The sequence below is a fragment of the Falco naumanni genome, chromosome 8 (assembly GCF_017639655.2).
Source record: "Falco naumanni isolate bFalNau1 chromosome 8, bFalNau1.pat, whole genome shotgun sequence".
NCBI lineage: Eukaryota > Metazoa > Chordata > Aves > Falconiformes > Falconidae > Falco > Falco naumanni.
Genome location: NC_054061.1, coordinates 31,957,668 through 31,975,669, shown reverse-complemented (window position 1 = coordinate 31,975,669; position 18,002 = coordinate 31,957,668). Strand labels below are relative to the sequence as shown.

The 18,002-nt window shown below is 44.2% G+C and overlaps 1 protein-coding gene across 4 annotated transcripts; it reads right to left on the bottom strand.

Moving 5' to 3' along the window:
- Nucleotides 1–3,734: 3,734 nt before the first annotated feature.
- Nucleotides 3,735–17,905, bottom strand: INSIG2 (insulin induced gene 2). Of its 4 annotated transcripts, none has more exons than XM_040602843.1 (6): nucleotides 17,792–17,905; nucleotides 13,008–13,348; nucleotides 10,169–10,293; nucleotides 7,679–7,845; nucleotides 7,153–7,252; nucleotides 3,735–6,663 (listed from the first exon to the last, which is right to left on the bottom strand). In XM_040602843.1, exons 2-6 carry the CDS (start codon nucleotides 13,249–13,251, stop codon nucleotides 6,622–6,624), a joined length of 678 nt encoding a protein of 225 aa, XP_040458777.1. In that variant the 5' UTR covers nucleotides 13,252–13,348; nucleotides 17,792–17,905; the 3' UTR covers nucleotides 3,735–6,621. The 4 variants fall into 4 exon arrangements, with proteins under 4 accessions (XP_040458777.1, XP_040458776.1, XP_040458778.1 ...); XM_040602842.1 differs by lacking the exon at nucleotides 17,792–17,905 and adding an exon at nucleotides 17,478–17,559; XM_040602844.1 differs by lacking the exon at nucleotides 17,792–17,905 and adding an exon at nucleotides 16,793–17,098.
- Between the last annotated feature and the right edge of the window lie 97 nt (nucleotides 17,906–18,002).

Here is an 18,002-nt window from a genome sequence, read left to right as displayed (position 1 = left end):
AATCAGAACAGGCACAGGTCCAAGACAAATCCTCAGCTGAATTTCCTACAAGCAAAATACTGGACACAAAAAAAAATGCAAGACTGTGGCAAGCATTTATGACAACAAGCTCATCAGCAGCCAACATTTTGCATTTGCATCATTATTAATCTGATCTGCCAGATCTGATTCTTACAAGCCAGTCGTCCTGAAGAGCTGATACACCATACCAAGAGCACACACTGTAAATCACAGAGAATGATGACAGTTTTCATCAGTGGTGAAAGAAGGAAAGGCCGACTCTGCAGCGTGCTGCTCTTACTTGTTGCACAATACAGGAATTTTTTTGACCTGTACCACATTAGAAAAGAAGCGAGGTCTAAACAATTTCATCCCTTTCAAACACAGTAGGCCAAATTCCCAACCAGCATGAAATACTGCATATCCACTGGAATCGATGGAGCTATGCCAGTTCAGCTGAGAACTTGGCTTTGCATGTCAGTTCATTCAGCAATGATTGCACTTGACGTGCAGCACAGAACAAGCATTTGTTTTTGAAAAGAAAACAGTGGAGTCTTTCAGTGCTAACCCAGCCTATACATAGTCCCAGTTCCAAGAACAGGATTAACTGTCCATAGCTCAGGCTCCTATGTATTTGTGCAAAGGAAGAGTAAGGAGGAGGAAAAAAGCATATTCCTTCCTCTCGGGCACACTGATGGCAGGTCTTGCCACTCATGACAAGAAATGAGGGTCCAGAGCAGGGCAACTTTGCTTTTCTTTAGAACCTGTAATCGATGTATGCACTAAATGGCCTTACAGGGACTGTCACCCCCACCTGAACACCGTGCAGTCACATCGCTCACCTTCACCTCACCATCACCAACCAAAGCACCCAGGGCCAGATCACCATTTTCCCACAAAGTTCAAAAAGTCTGTGTCAATCTCAGCAAGAAGTTGCTAAAGCCATTTCCCCACAAACTGTCCTGTGGCACAGCCAGGCTTACCCCGGGCATCCCTAGTCACTGAGAAAACAACTGGCACAGCTGGGTTAGAGCAAAACAGACAAGCCCAAACACGCTCTGGTGAGCACGGCCAGTAAAGTGATGCTTTGGAGAACTGCTGAAGATCAGAACAAGTCAATACAAAGGCACTGCACTTGTAAGGCTCCCCTCCCCCTAGTTTCGAAACCCAGATGAACTCAGAACCATCACTTATTGTCTTTTTCTTTCTTGCAACATTAAACAAAATGTTGGAGCTTCTACTTGCATCATTTCTATCTGGTAAATTAAGTTGCAACCCTATTTCTCCCAGCTGTCTTTTCAGTTCACACATTCTCTCTGAATAATTGCATGAAACAAATCTTGCTTTGAGGCTTGATTACCAAAAAAGTATGAAATATCTGAAATACTGGGTTATCTCACATAACACAAGGCATACATTTAACTAATTAGAGAACGGAAATAGCAGAACTACACTGTGAATTCAGACAGTAACATATTTATAAATACAGATTTTCTTTCAACAAATATTTTGCCGTATTTGCTTAAAAGGCACAATCTCAGGATTTCTACCAACAAAGTCACGAGAAACAGACCCTACGGCTATACCTGTGGCCTTTGCCATTGCAAAGACTCTGCAAGGAGCGCACATACCCCTGTGTAACCACAGCACCACGGGTCACTGCCTGCACAGAGGGTAAGTGCAAAAGCCAAGGCAGAGCTGCTGCCAGCGCACAAAGCGAATCCCATGAACTCAGTCTGGGGACACTGTAGGTTGTGCATCTGACACTGATGTACGTGGCACACTGGACACCGCTGAACTCTCAGCCTCTTGTGCTGGGGAAACTCAGTAGCAGCCCTTTCCCTTTATATTCTTCCTCATTTTTGTATTTATTTCCCACCTGCTATAATGCTGGGCAGGCTTAAAAAATTAAGTGTGAAAGTGCAACAGGAGCTGCTAAAGTTCTGCGCTTCAGAAATGAAGAGCAAGAAAGGAAAATCTCAAGAAAATGCAAAACTACATTGCAACCTGGATTTCGGTTGCAATCAGATCAGGAAACAATCCTACCTCTCCCCCAGCATGACTTTTTAAGCATTCACAGCACAAATTCCCAGTATGCTGCCTGAAAAGCTCAGGCATAAAGTTTATCCTTTAATTTGAGGCTTTGTCATTTGACCGGGGGGAGGTAATCAGGACAAGGCTCTGGACCATGCTGCTCAAAACATGACAAATACACCAAAAATCCGAGCTGGCTGCACGAGGCAATTAAAGTAGTGTTTACTATTCCATGACAGTTCACATGTTGGACTGACCTTTCATTTACTATTTAGTACTGAACATTAAGCTGCAAAATTACTCATGCTTTGCATTTAGTACTGGCATCAAACCTAACAGCATTAGATAGCTATTCCCACGGTGAGACACGCATTGCCCCTGCCCAGCTGTGCATGTACCTTTATAAACACTGTATTTGCTATTTAACATCACTTACACAGGTTATATTCATCCGTTACCATTAGGAATTATTGGTAACACTGCTCCAAAATGTAAAAAGCATATGCAAAATGTCAGGGGTGACGCAGCTGGTAAAATTACGTGCCTTCCTTCCACGCTGGGAGAGATAAAAAGGAAGGCTGGTGCACGCCCATAGGTCCCTGCAGCAGCTCCCAGACAGATGGCAGAAGGGAAGGGCAGAAGCTACGGAGGAAAAGTTTGTCTACTCCCCTCCTAGCTGCTTACAACAGCCACGCTACAAAAGGAGGCACGAGATGCGTTTTGCAAGAGCCTGGCAGCCCGGCGTTTGGAATATTCTGTCCGAAATGGGCAACTTTCCATTTGACACCCTTGGGCTAAGCTTGGGCAGGAAGGGCCTGCAGTTCCCATTCCCCAGGGCAGCGCTCTGCCGGAGAGGCTGCAGGTGAAAGGGAGAGGTTCAGTCTCCAGCAAAGCACCTTCGCCAGCGTGCTTTTGACCAAGCGTTATTGTACCTGGTTGCAGCACTAAGGCTATTTCTGTCCTTGGCTGCGATTTGCCTGGTCAGACGCTGGGCATGCCCAGGCCTCCGCATGCTGACAGCAGAGTTCGGAATTTTGGGTCACAGGTTGCCAACACAAACACAGACCTTTTCCATTCACTCCCCGTGTGCTTTCCAGCTTTCACTCATGGTGCTACCCTGCTGAGGGCACTGCTTCCCAAATACTGATGAACCTCTCCTCCCACCCTTTCTTCACCTCTGCCTGGAGGCTTTTTCATTACGCATTTCTAAACCTCTGTTATGTCTTTTTTTGACAAGAGTGATGGGCACTATGAATGGACAGTCTGTGAATACTAGAATAACATGCAGGTCATATCCGGATCGGCACATTAATAAATACAAATATATTAAGGGATTCCCTGCCATTCGTGGGTTGGTGGTTTGGTTGGTTTTTTTTCATATTCATAGCAGCTATTTATATCCAAATCTCTATTTTCTGCATTGCGACTGAAGTTATCTGGCTTATTTTCCCCCAGCTCAAATATTCCCATTGCAGATTCAAAAGGGCAAATTTTCAAAGGCTGCTCAGCATGCTAATTAAGATAGAATCACTGCCAATTTGATCTTGCCTGCTTCTTTTTTAGTATTTCCAGACAGGTGTTTTGTGCAACCAATATGCCAGCTCAATGGTCAAAATGATTATGAGATTGCTGATAGGAGGCAACTTAGCGTACTTTAAAAATCAGTATCATTTTTTAAAAGAAAGAAGAAACCTATCAAGCAAGGTTGTAATTGTATTTAATGCACATTTTGCTTTTAACAGCAATTCGCCAGTTTAAACAGCATAGACCTTACAATGTTTAATTAGTGAAGAGGTTACAGTGCTTATAAAGTTGTATCTAAAATATACCTTATTCATTCTCTATTGAACAAGATTTTTAAGACAGTCTAATATTTTAATTACATGCTATAACGTAGCAGCATGTTCACACCACTACAGTTAAGGCCGTGTCAGCATTCTCATCATGAACCTTTTTCAGAGTTTGAACACACCAGCCACAAAATTACAATGCAATTTGAAAAAAAAATCATGTCCAAGATGTGAATCCTCTGTTGACTTCAGTCAAATAATAAAAATAGTAAAACACACGTAATAAAGGACCCCGCTCAAATTATTTTGGATGATTGCTGCCTTTGCACATCACCCTCAAAATTTCCAAAATGAAATTTAAAAGAAGTTAGTGAACAGCACAGTCTGATCAGGTTTAGATGAATCTGAGTGCAAAGTGTTGTAAAGTGGGTGCCACAGATGCACAATAACCACTTCTCACATACTGCACATTTTAACATACACAAGGCTTCCGTGTAGGTATTTAGACCGGCAGGTAAAAGTAGTTTTACCAACAAGCAAACAACAAAAGCTACTCATCTCCATTTGTATACACTAAATGATCATGATGAAACTAAACTGTTTACCGAGTCAGCACGCTGGCTACTAAGGTACCATGTTATTCCCTACAGTTAGAATAAAAATTCAGATTTTTCTTATGCCACTCATGCCCTGATAATTCAAGAGGGACTCATCACACTACCCACCAAGCTGAAGCCACTTGTTTAAGTAAATAAGGCAGATGAGGCAAAATACTGTACGGAAAGGGACCCAACAGCTTCTTCAGTGAAATGCCAGAGCCTGCCTGAAGAAACTTACCCATAGTTTATGCCCTAACAGTTTCTTGGTTTTGTTAATAAAATGCTTCTTATTGCCACATGGTTTGATTAAAAGAAAATCTCTATAGTCAGGGATCTACTTAAACATGTTCTACCTCTGCTTAAAGCAAAGTGCATCTGTAACGTGCTTTCCTGAAACACTACCCAATGAAAGCGTGCCTCAAGTGCTGAACGGTCATGGAACCGTGACAAGCTGATGAAACTTTGTGGAGCTGCAGAACCAAGCTCTTTATACATAATTTGCTTATTTTATTACTTTTACACTTCCCCATTCAGAAATCTTCCATTTGTGACCACCTCTTTCATTACAACGCTTCTGGAAGCACTTCATTGTGTACTCTTCAGACTTGGAGATAAGCACGTAAGACAGAGTTGCCTATTTCAAGCTTTGTGTACAACACACAAACATTTATTAATGAAAACTTGTCTAAACATCTATTTGTTCTTTGGACCAACTCCAGCCTCCCTAGGTGACTGTAACATGTCTTAGAAACCTTCACAGAATATTTTAAAAAAATAGTACTTCAAGACAAAAAAAGGAAAACGAATACATTAAAGTATCATCAACACAGAAACAGAAGAGGGAAAACAAAGCGGAGACATCCCATGCCAAATTCACTGCTGGCACGGGTTAGCAGTGTCCTCTTGAAGTCTGCTTTCTGCCTTCTTGCACAAGTTCATTTATCTCATGGTCTTAAAAGGGAGCTGCAAAGCCAAGAGAAAATTCCACGTATGCCCCCAAATATGGGTCACACTAAAATCCTTCTCCGTAAGAAGGGAACCGATTAGCACACAGCCTATTTCAGCTCTGTCCTATCAGATTTTCTGTGCACAGGCACCTATAAAATAGGGATAACAGTATTCCTCTACCTCAGAAAAATGCTGTAAGAACGAACACATTTATGGTTGCCTGGACCATATTCACAGCAATAAGGGCTACATCAGTACCTAAAATACAGCCTCGCCTTCTCCTGCTGATCCCTGCAAACAGAGCAGGTAGCGGACAAGAACTATCAAGAGTAACATCGGTAATGGAGGTTTTTATGACACTATATGGTAGTGACTGATTTAGTTCAGCAGAATTAAGTTTTGCAATAAAAATCCTGTAAGATTTTTTTTTTTTGTAAGGGATCAACACAAGTCAGTGTAAGGGACTGTACAAGAATGACCCGAATTGTATCCTGTTACTCAACACAACAAGTAATTTCAGAATCTGTCCACATCTGATGATGGTCCACGTAAGTTTATATACAAGCATGTATACTGGTTGTACCAGGGGAAAAAACAGCAAATAATTTCTAGCCTCTATTTCCATTTCTCTATTCTGTGATACTGGGCACGTACCACAGACAAACAAAATGCTATGGCAATAACCCATACAATCCGTATCAAAGTTTCCTCAGCTGAAGAATGATACAGTGTGTTAATAGCCAGAAAACAGTTACTTATTGCAGCAAAGATCACCTGTAATCCATGAATTTCATAAAGATATTACAGGTTATTGTCATGGAAAGAGAAGGTCTTCATTCCTAAATTTGAATCCCCTGTCTTTCACTGAGCTATTAAGAACACATTCCTCAAAACTTTCAAGATAAAGTGAAGCAAGAAGTTTCAGCTACAGAAATGTAGTGCAAAGGTTCAGTTTGGCACTGCAACATTATGGACAGACAAGAATTTATGGTAAACTGTTTAGATTTGGAAAAAAGAATCCTATAATTGAACCAATGTTGTCAGATGTATTGCATACTATTGTAACTTCACAGTAATCAAAATCAGACATCAAGGTTTCTATAGAAGCAGCAATCACAGATTGCAGTAAAATATACCACTCAAGGGAAAAAAATTGCGTTTTGGCAATTTCATAATCAAGTGTTCCTTATGCTCCTCCAACAGTCATTTGTCGGGTATTTTCCTGTTTAAAAGGTGTATGCTGTCTCTTCTCAGTCCTCATGAGACTTCTCTGCAATGACTTTGCATTCATACTGAAAAACAGAAGTTGACAAATTAGTAACATTAGTTTGCATAACTAATGACGAAGACTACTATGAGAGGGATTTTTCTACCAAGTGGGTCATAAAATAGCTTAGCTTAGACTTCACTCAGGTAAGTTTGGTCTCCCTAAGTCCCGTGCATGCACTGCTGGCTGCAATTTCTGTCTCCTTGAGCAGCAGAAAGAACAGTAGAGACTTAGGGGATGCCTGACCCCTCCCCAAATGCGGGAGCTCTTACACAGCAACTTGTCCTGAAAGGACTGATGTATGCAACTGAGAGTGTGCAGAGCAAAGTCATGGGCTGTGCTTTGAATAACAGCATTAACCACTCACTAGCTAGATAAAAAAAAGCAATTATTACTGATGTCTACCTTACTGCACATCCACAAGTCAAAGAGCTGCTTCGTACATACGACGGAAGGAATGACAAGTAGATTAAAACTTGTACTAGAAAACAGTCGACTCCCCCTGCAAACCTACCATTGCCAGCTGCCTGCCAATATTGCCCATAGTTATTCCACCAGCAAAAAAAATACACGGCAACCACGAACGAACATAAAGGAAATCTGGAGATGTGTATCTGGAAAAGAACACATATTTTTGAGCTCAACACTGTGCAATACACAGAGCCCTCCAATCACATGAAACAAATCCACAAACTTAAACATTAGGACATTTCAACTCCGAAAGACCCAAATTACAGAAATTTCATTACTTGCAGCAAATAACAAAGGGGGCTTATTGATTATAATCCCATTTGTTCAACCAAAAAAAGCAAGTTACATTATTAGTAAGGTAGCAATTTTATTGAAATAAGCAACTTCCAACTAAAAGTCTCACAAACACCTACAAGCTTTTATGAACAGTCCAATTTACGTTATACTCAAGATAAAGTGCTGACAGCTTTGGAAATCATGTCAAACTCTACCCTTTCAGTTACTCTGATTTTATGTTATAGCTTCAGGAGACAAGCCTATTGTTTAATCTTGAAAGAGTAAATACTTACTGATAAACTCCATTGTAGACGAGAAGTTGTGACACCAATGTGGCTAAAAAAGCAATTCCTACTCCAAGACCAAAGCCACTTCGTGATCTATCAAACGTCCACCACAGACCAATTGACAGGGCTGCTAATGTGAGAGACAACTGGATATTGTTGGCAAAATCCACTTTCTGTGTTGATTGTTAAGGATAAGCTTGGAAATTCATACCATATACAAAGTGTAAAGCAGTTTTCTTCATTCTGTTTATCATATTTTGAAGCAACAGAAAAAAATATCATAAAAATACAGCACTAGCTGTTTCAGCTATCACACAGCTATCAGGTAGAAGGAAATAAGCCTTGTAAGTGTTGCCAATATATCAGGAAACGAAAAACCTATGACATTTTTTCACAGTTTTAGGGTCTTGGCACTGTACAAGAGGGAAGCAACTACACACCTACCAGGCAATGCAGGTGTTTTATACAGACATAAAATGCACATGTCACTGTTCAGACTAAGGACACCACATCCTTACCTGGCCCTTTATTACACTAAGCATCAAATCTTAAATCTAGCATGAGACTCCTCCAAATGACAGAGATTTACCCAAAAAAAAGGTACTTATCACTCTTAACTGCAATTTTGTTTAATTCATATGCTAGTTCACATTCATTAACTGCAATTTTGTTTAATTTATATGCTAGTTTACATTCAGCAAAACATAAAAAATGTTGGTTTTCTATAAACCAAAACGTAAATAATATTATTGTGAAAGTATTCATGTAAATAAACTCTGAAAATCAGTTCTGTCAGCTCTCTGATAAAAGTGCAAAGTCACTCCATATATCTTTATAATATTTCATTCTTCAAAATGTTTTGGAAATTCTAACTCATCCTCACTCCTCCTGTCCACAACAGATTATTAAAAAGGAGGCTGTCAAGTTTCATAATCCTGAAAGAAAATTTATGGGATGACAACATAAAACCACCACCCTATTATCTCACAAAGACCTAGAGAGTGACCTAGAGGAAATGAGAAAGAAGTTCAACTACCTGAAATACATAATTACAGGATAAAAATCAATAGCATCAGAAAAAATGTCGAACAAGACCTAAACCCACACCAAATAATGGCAACGGGCAGAACTGGCAATAAGCTGAAAAGAAAGCAGTCTGTAAAGCGGTCAAGGAGAAAATACAGACAGTACATTAATGATGTCCTGGGATATGTGTAAGAGCTGTTAGAAAACTGCAAAAGGTTTGCTGTACATAATCTGACCCATGCAGACAGAAGGTGCCAATTCTATTGTATTTCTTAAAAGCAGCGAAGTTGCACGTGCTTACACAACAGCTACAGCACAGGTCAGTGAGAAGCACAGGACCAGATTAATGCATCTTTGGCAAGGACAGCAAGGTTAGCAAGGGACAGCGGGAATGGCCCCGAACCTTGGCAGCTCCAGCTCATTTGGCCATTCTGGACAGAGAACCAAACCAGACAACCACAAAACTCATCCAAGGGCCAAGCCACCTCAGTAAGAGTTCAGCCAGCTCTCACATAGCTCTCACATACTTCACTTAACTTGCCCTCTTTTCCTGGAAATACAGAGATTCAGTGGCATGCAATCAGCACTTCTTAGCAGTTTCTGGAAACTATGCTGGAGCGGATGCTGAAGGAGATGAGACTTCCAGAGGCGATTCGCATTCTTTCTAATTAGTTTGCAAGAACCCAATTTTCACAGACAGATCCTGGTTTTACCTGACAGAGGAGGTATTAGGCATGACTACGTGAAACCACTAAGCCTCACAGCACTGCCAGTAAGGTGTGCCAGTCCACATGAAAAGCACCCTGTCACCCAGCATGTCCCCAGCTGCTTCAGAGGGAAGGGATGCCAGTTTTGAGCACACTTGTGCAAGGATGTATCTGCATAGCTACACAATTAGGAGGAGTACAACGTACTGCAACACACTGATGACTTCTAATTGCCCTTGCTAAATGACCACAGGAATGGTAACTACTCTCCCAGCATCAAAGCATCACTTGCAGAATGTGGTAACAATGCTTACTTGCTCTCTGTAGTCCTGGGTACTACCTGGTCCTGAGGTTTCCTCAATCTTCACAAAGCGCATGCGCTTCACTGATGACCTCAGGACTGGCCTGCAGCCTCTTACTGCAATGTTAAAAGGACATCAACCCCCGCAACATCTTCAAGCACTTGTACGCAATACTTATCACACAAATATTTCCCCACACTTACTTTTAATTATTCAAAGAAAATAACAACTATAAGTAAGACAAAGCCCAATACTGAGACATTTCTATTGAAAACATTTTTCAGAATGAAAAGACATGAGACTCGTCACCTCCAACACCGCTACAACAGTTTAACACATATTCTGCACTTTCATTGCAAAAATGCTGCACATCTTATCTTTAACAATTCCTCATGACTATGTGAGCTTTGTTTTAGTGGAAACCCATTTGTTATCGCCAATTTCATTAGAATATAGGATACAGCGCTGGCATGATTTATTCCCACAAAGACTGCTACACATCGCATTACACTGGACCATTCTCTCTTAAATTTATGTGGCTCTCCCAGATGTCTGTCCATGCACGGGTACAATAACCCAATCACAGCTGTGGAGACAGGAAAGAAAAAAGCCCCAGAAGTTAAAGCACTGGCAATATTTAGCTAAAATAAAGACTATCTAGACTTTGACAATTATTGTCACTACTAAAACAGGTCTTTTAAGGATAAACAGTACAAAACATACACGAATTTCAAACAAATTCATTGTTTTAAAAAGCCCTGTAAAACTTCAGCAGCATCTTCAACCACTGCAGCAGTGACTTGGCAGAAGTAGCAAAACAGAGACAATTTGAACTAGCGGTGGAGGATGAAAGAACTCTGTACCCTATTAAAATCTGCAGTCTCACACTGTAGTTCAAAAAGAGCAGTAATAGCTTGCAGGCTGACACTTTTGAAAATCCCACCTATCAAATATACATGTTTAAATAACTGCAAAACACACACACCACAGTAAGGGCAGAGTGTGGGGTTTATAACACCAATATTTTGTCTTCCTGTGGTGGTGTTACAAGCAGGTTTTGTTTGGATAATGTTTTTCGTCTTCTTCAATACTACTACAAAGGCTCACAGAGAAAAAGGGAAAGCCCAGAGCCCACAGTAGCTGTTGAATACAGAAAGCAAACAGGACTTTCAACCCCAGGGAACTGCTACGCTCTTTAAACATTTCTTCATGTGTTCTCTGCTGCAATTGCAGCTAAAATGACTGTTCCCAACACTGCTGAGGAATAACACTGCTTCCTAATGCTGAACTGGGGCTGCAGGAGCGGGCAGTGCCCGAGCCGGTGCCCTCAGACTGGCATGCTGTTGGAGGTATGTTATAGCAAATGCTCATTGTTCTGTCAGAGAGGAAACTGATCTCCAGGACTCAGGACAACAAATCACCAGTAAAGCTGGAGAAGGAAAAAAAAAACTCCCCAAGCACTTTTCTTGCCAAAGGTATTGGGCCAAACTGATGACTAGTAACAGTGACAGAGGAAAGGACTTCTCTGAAAGCAGCCTCGAACACCACTGCTTGTAAATATGCAAAATACCTTCATTCTGTTCATGAAAAATACTCATGTCAATTCCCGGAATGCTGTGCCAGTACTAAATGGTAAGGAAATGGGTCAATTACCAGCATTTACCACAGAGGTTCCCTGTATGTATGCTAGCAGAGAAGACAAGGAAAGAACATGGAGAAGACTGATAATGAAAAAGAAGGAACTCAAACACCTTAACAGAGGTCACTCCTGCTGGGAAAAGCCAATTAAGGCAGTCATATCTTTAGATCCAGTGGCTTAAAATGAAGTAGTGCAAAAGCCTAGCAGGTGACTGACTATACTTTACAAGTCATAACCAGTCTTTCCATCAAAACATCCAACCCATCAGAAGCACAGAGGCCCACAAGTTTCTTCTGAGATGATGGCAAGATCTAGCCTTCATGGCTACCCCATACACAGCTGCAGACAATGTTCTCAGATGATCCAAGAGAGCATAAAGTGCAGCCTGATGCAAACAGTTGACAGTGCAAGCTTCACAGCAAACACTGCAAACGTTTTGTGTTGCTGCTGCAGGTTGGGATTCTGTCATTTCAACCTCCACTACTCCATATATGAGATCAAACCTTTACCAGACATGTTTGTCAAGACAATCAGTTTGAAGTATGAAAGAAAACTCCAGCAAATGCAGGCTACAAACCAAAACCTAATCAACAATCTCAGCAAGACAACAGAAAGAGGGCTAAGACAACTAGCAGATAAAGCAGGTATACAACTGCCACCATAACATGGCAAATGCACTTCCACAGGAGAACAAAACTGACATATTCAGCGAGATATATGGAGGGTTTCCTTTCCAATCAAGCTCCTCTGTGACATCTGGGTTGTAGTATTTCAACAAGGTATCAAAAAGAAAGCAATCAGACAAATAGGAAAAAAATAGGCTTACGTATTATCATTAGCAAAACAGCGATATCAACACAAAAGCTAGTTTATTGACTCATATTAATATTCAGAAACGTGAGCTTCTCAGTCTTATTAAAACTGACCTCTAGGACAATACCACCTTTACTGTAAATGTTCACTAAAGCACAGTCCTCCAGTACTGGCTGCTAAGAACACTCCCTTAGTAAAGCATAAAACTGGCCCATGGGATCAGTGATCTTCAGAGCCAAGTAAAAAGTCAAATTCCATCAGGCTTGTAACATGGAACATGCCTTGACACTTGTAGATGAAAGAAAAGAAAAAAAGGATATTTCTTACTATCTACAGCAGACATCTCACTTAAACTAGCTAAACACACAAAAGCCTCAACTCCCTATGTGGTCATGGGAGAAATGGAGCATGTTCACATCATCTGACTTGATACACGAAAGTAACCAAGGTGCTGTTCTGCAACATGCCTCTGTGACCGCAAACTGTGTGTTTGGCCTCAACTCCAGTCAGGTCTCCCAGCTTTATGGAGCTACAGCTATACCTAAAACTGGACTGAGGAACAAATGGAAAGATGGGTCACAAAAGGAAGCATTGCTCAGGGTGGTTTCCTGTGCTCAAAACAAGGTTACATGTGGCACCACCCCCTAAAGGCTTAAACTTAGCAGAACGTGCATACATATCTGCGTGTACACGGGGAGATCAGAAGGTTAGTAACAGCTCAAAAAGGGCAGTGATGCTGGAAGAGAAATTTTTATTTTCTACACCTTTCAGGTAGTTTTTTATAACTGTACAACTACCTCTCCACCCTTTCATCTCCATGCCAGGCATGCGTACACGACTGAACTTACCTGACGCTGTGCCACAGCAAGGTGGTACCCACCAAGCTGAGGAGAAGATGCTTGTGATCACATCAGGGGGGAAGAGAGTAACGTTTCTCTGGATCTGAAGCAAGTTTAATACTAATGCAAGAAATACACCAATAAAAAACAGCACTATACCACGAATTACCAAATTCATGCCACGACTGGTTACAGATGAAATGTATGGGCCACACTTTTTTGTTAAGACTGGCATTGCATCATTTTCTGCCATGACTTCTTATGTTCTCAGAGACATCCAACAGGCTGACTGAGGAGGATTCACTTGAAATCAGTATTTTGACTCTCCTCAATTAGGAGATATCCAAATCCTGCAAAATAATTTAAAAAAAGGTGAAAAATGCAGATATAAAAAACATGAACTATATTTTTGTTAAATAAGTTGGGGACTGGTTTAAAAAAATACGGCTATTACATTTTTCTGAATTTTCTGAGGAGGCAACTAGTCATTTGAGAGCAGAACCAACCACAGCTGCAAAAATGCCTTACAAAGAAAACAGGTTTTATGAATAGCTTTGTCTACTAGGAGACAGAGGAGGAGGAAACATGATAGGAATGTGAAACCACAGAGAAGAGGTGAAGAAATGAAACCAGTATCAGATGGAAGAGAGGCTTGCTTTGCCGTAACAATAAATTGTTTTTCTCCTCTCCTTTAAGCAACAACTGGAGATTATGTAATTCAGAAGCAAGTAAACAAAGCCCTTGGCTTCAAGCCAGCCAAAGAGGTTCACAGATCTCTCTTCTTGAGGAGACGCCAGAAAATATTTCTCAACTGAAAAGGGCAATTTGAGAAATATTTTTCAGGATGGAGCCAGAATTTCAGCAGTCCTGCAATGTGCCCATTCTTGTAACCCCAGGTAAGAGCAAAACAACTCAGCAAGCCAGAGAAGTAATCTCAATGCAGAGAAATATTTACTGAAGTAACACACTTTTGGTGAAAAGTGCCACACATTACTACAAACTGTAATTGTAATCAGGAACAAAAGAATCTGAGAGTGAAGGGAAAAGGAGCTGCCCCTGCCCGCGCACTAGGTAACGTCCTACATGAGTAACTGCTGGCACTACAGGAATGGCAGAGTTCCCATCCCAATCACTCTTTTTAAAAAAACCTGTCCATCAAGAGTCTTGTTATACATGGATTCAGTGCCACATTCATGTATAACAACGATTCTGATCGACAGCTTAGCCACCTGGAACTTAAGAAAAAAAGCCCTGACATTGTTTTTAAATTTGAAACTGCCAGCTGGTGGCGGCTTTTGTTAACTCTTATTTACGGCCACGCGGGCACAAGGGAAGCCAAACCAGTGCATCCATCCCCCTTTTCTCCCTGGCTTCAGCAGATCCTGAGGAAGCTCTCTGAAGACGTAGCAGCAGTGCAGAGGACGTGCCATTCGTTTCTGCTGACTGAAAGCCAAAAGGGAAGTGAAATACATCCAGGCTAGTTAATACACTACAGGTAACTGCACGTAAAATGTGACGCCACGCTGTGGCATCCTCCATCACGCACAAAAAAGTCCAAGAGGTAAAACAAAAGGTAAAAAATCAAGTTCTGGTCACATGTAATTTCCCACTGTCAGTTTGGGGAGGCAGCACAGTCCCCGTTAGAATGCAGCATCTCTTCTACACGGCCAATTCTCCACATTATTTGTAATCACAAACCCATCTTGAGGGGAAAGAGGGCAACCACGCTGTTTGGCTTCTTAAGTCAGCTTCCTGACTCACACTGAACAGACGTCTGCATCAAGGCTGGCACTGGCGCTGCAACATGCGTCCCTCAAGCAAAAAGGAGGTGCTCCAGATAATTTTTTTTTCCCCTCCTTTGGATGGCATGGCAGTAGAGCTTGCATAATACATTTAGCCTCCAGGAAAGAAACCACAGTCACAAATACATCCCTATTTTAGCTGAGAGTCTCCCCTGTCCCTGGGGGCTTTACCCACAAGGTGATCACAAGAATTCGAGAATATACAGAAGTCTTTTCAATACTCAGCATTCGAGACTGTAGGTCCCAATCACAAACTCCACAGGAGTAACATACTTAATGAGGGCTTTTAAACTGTTAGGTCCCTTCTTAGTCTCAGCTTGCCTAGGAAAACAAGTTAAACTCTTGACTCTCCGCTTACTTCACCATCCAAACAGCTCTTGGCGCTTCCTGAAGTCTGCACATCCCTTATTTTTTTAATGCATGACCAGAGCTGATATATATGACCCCTGGGTTGATTCTCACAGCCTTACACGAAGAAGCTCACACTTCTGGGTCTCTCTTTAAGTGAGCTCTTTTGCTGCACACAGAGGATCAGAATTTCTTTTTTCACTGCCATACAGCTGTTGCTCACACCCTGTGATCAATTAGTACATTCCAGTCTCTCTCCTGTTACTGAATTCCTTGTTCCTTGGTACCAACCCCAAACCTTGCATGTTGAATTTCAGTCCATAGGTACTATTTACTCCGACACTCAACATCACCCCATTTTTCCTGTAAGATATCTCTATCCTCTTCAGCCCTGCAAACGGTTCCCAGCTTTAGGTCATCAGCAAACACCATGACTACACCCTATTTTGCGCACCCAGGACATCAACTAAAATACTGAGCGACACCAGCCCAAGTCCCTGTCTTTGATGAAATCTATTAATAATGTCCGCGCACCCATTATTTCCCCATGTTATATTATTTCCCGATATCCCTCTAACAAGACTGCTTCTTGTAACTTCAAATACAACAATCTCCAACTTAATAAGAAGCATCAGCTGTCCCATGCAGCAATACTGATGTAAACACCAACTGGATCTTACTTTTTCTTCTTCTAGAAAAGACGACCAAATGGAAGCACAATTTTATTTGGCATAAACCGGTTTCAAAACATAAAGCCTGCATTTACTCAATTTCCATTTATTTAATATATCATTCAGCAAATATATGATACTTACTTGTGAAGGTTATCAAAATGTACTGGGACTTTGCTACATAAGGAAATCACTTACTGCTTTTATACAACCCCTGCAGCTACAAGTCATTTGAGGGACCAGCAGCAGATTTTCACTACAAAGTAAACAGCCTGACCACAGCAAAGGCACTTGGGTGGGTACAAGTCAGTGAATGTTTACAAGTAGTGCAAGGTCCCAAGTTGGCACGATCCAGTAGTTTCCATCCTGGTTTCTCACCCTGTGCGTGTTGTTCCTACTTGTTTTATCCTGGTTTCCAAGTTTTCTCCGCTCGTTGGCTCTGAAGCCTTTTGGCACGCCACAGAGAGCAACAGGGAAATGGAGCAAAGCGGCCAATGCTCATGCAAAGATTCTTCAGGGCCTTGGGCAGCCTGGGGTCATGATGCTCAGGCACGGCATCTTACTTTTGTCTTACTTACTATTGTCACCTTTCGTGAAAATGGAAACTAAGAGCCCTAAAGAAGGCATCGCCTCCTTCTTCTGGACCAGGAGGCTAGCGCATCTGCAGGCAGCGAAGACGATGTCTCTCTCCTTTTAAGCCTTGTGTTTCACCAAGCACTTCTACTCAGATGGGAAGAGTGCAAATATTGAACCAACACCACTGCTGAGCCTCCATCCCTTGGGAATGCACGTTCCAAACAGTAACATGGCACCAAGAGCTGCGGCAGCTGCGCGTCCCCCTCAGCAGCACACGGCTGAAACACGCCGCAGCACAGCGCGACACGCGAGGCAGCCCACGCACAGCGGGCATTGTGCAAAAGGTTAACAACTACATTATCACCACAGACATTTTCAAAACACTTAGTCACTTAACTGTCTTCTAATTGGAAGATCCGTCCCGCAAGTGCTCCCCAGCGCTCCCCATGCTCGTCAAGAGCCGCCTTGTGCGGGTCGCAGCTCCCGACGCCACACAGGCCCACCAGGAGGGACACAGCATGGCGAGGGCCAAGGGAGAGAAGATCTATTTAAGCGAGATGGCGGGGAGGGTGAAATGACAAGAAGCCACCTGTCTTCTGCGGGGCAACGCCGCAGGCCGGCAGCCCCCTCCTCGGCGCACCAGGTGCGGGGACCGGGCGGCAGCCCCGAGGGCTCCCGGCGGCTGCGGGCCAGCGCCTCCGGCCCCGGCCGGGCCCGCTAAGCACCGTCGGCGGAGGGGCCGCGGCACCGGCCGCGCAGAGCCCGGCCCGCAGGCGGCCGGCCCGGCCCCCCTGCCCGGGGGAGCCTCGTCTGGCAGAAGGTTCTACCCCGCCGGGCCGAACGGCTCCCGCCGCCCCCCTCCGCCGCCGCGGCCCGCCCGGCGCCCCCAGCAGCTCGGCCGCGGCGGGGCCCGGCGCCAACCCCCGCCCCGGGGCAGCGCTCCGTCGGCGGCGCTGCCGGGCGCTCGGCCGCCCGCGGGGAGGACGGGACCGGGAGGTGCCGCCGCCGGCCCGACTCGGCACCCCGCGCCCCGCACGGCCCAGGCCGCCCCCGCCCGGCCCCTCCGCCGCCCCGGCACTCACTCGGCCTCCGCCATCTTCTCCCTCCCCGCGCCAGTCCCCGCCCCGCGCAGCCTCCGCAGCGCCCCGCCGGGCCCGGCCGAGCAGCTGACGGGGCGGCCGCGGGGCGGGCTGGGCGCCGAGCGGGGCCGGGCACGTCCCCTCGGGCCGGCCGTGCCGACGGGGCCTGCCCCGGGGCCTGCCGCCGCGCCTGGGCCCGCAAGCCTGCGGGGGGCGGGGGACCTCGGCGGTGGGAGCCCGTCCGGCCCGCACGGGGCTGCTGCCCCTCGGAAAGGGCTTTGAGCCGGAGCGAGGAGGGAAGGAGACGCGTTTCGTACCGCGCCTGTGCGTCCCGCGGAGCTGGGTGTAGCGGTCAGGGCAGCGTGATAGCCCTGTGACACCTGTCGGTCACAGAGGCGGGGGTTCCCGGTGAAATCCGGGCTCCCCGGCCGAAACGGAGCGCCTAGCCCCGGGGCGGGGCGGCAAGCTCGGGGCCGCGGCTCCACCGGCCCGGCCGGGCTGCGGGACGCGGGGACCGGCCGCTCCCAC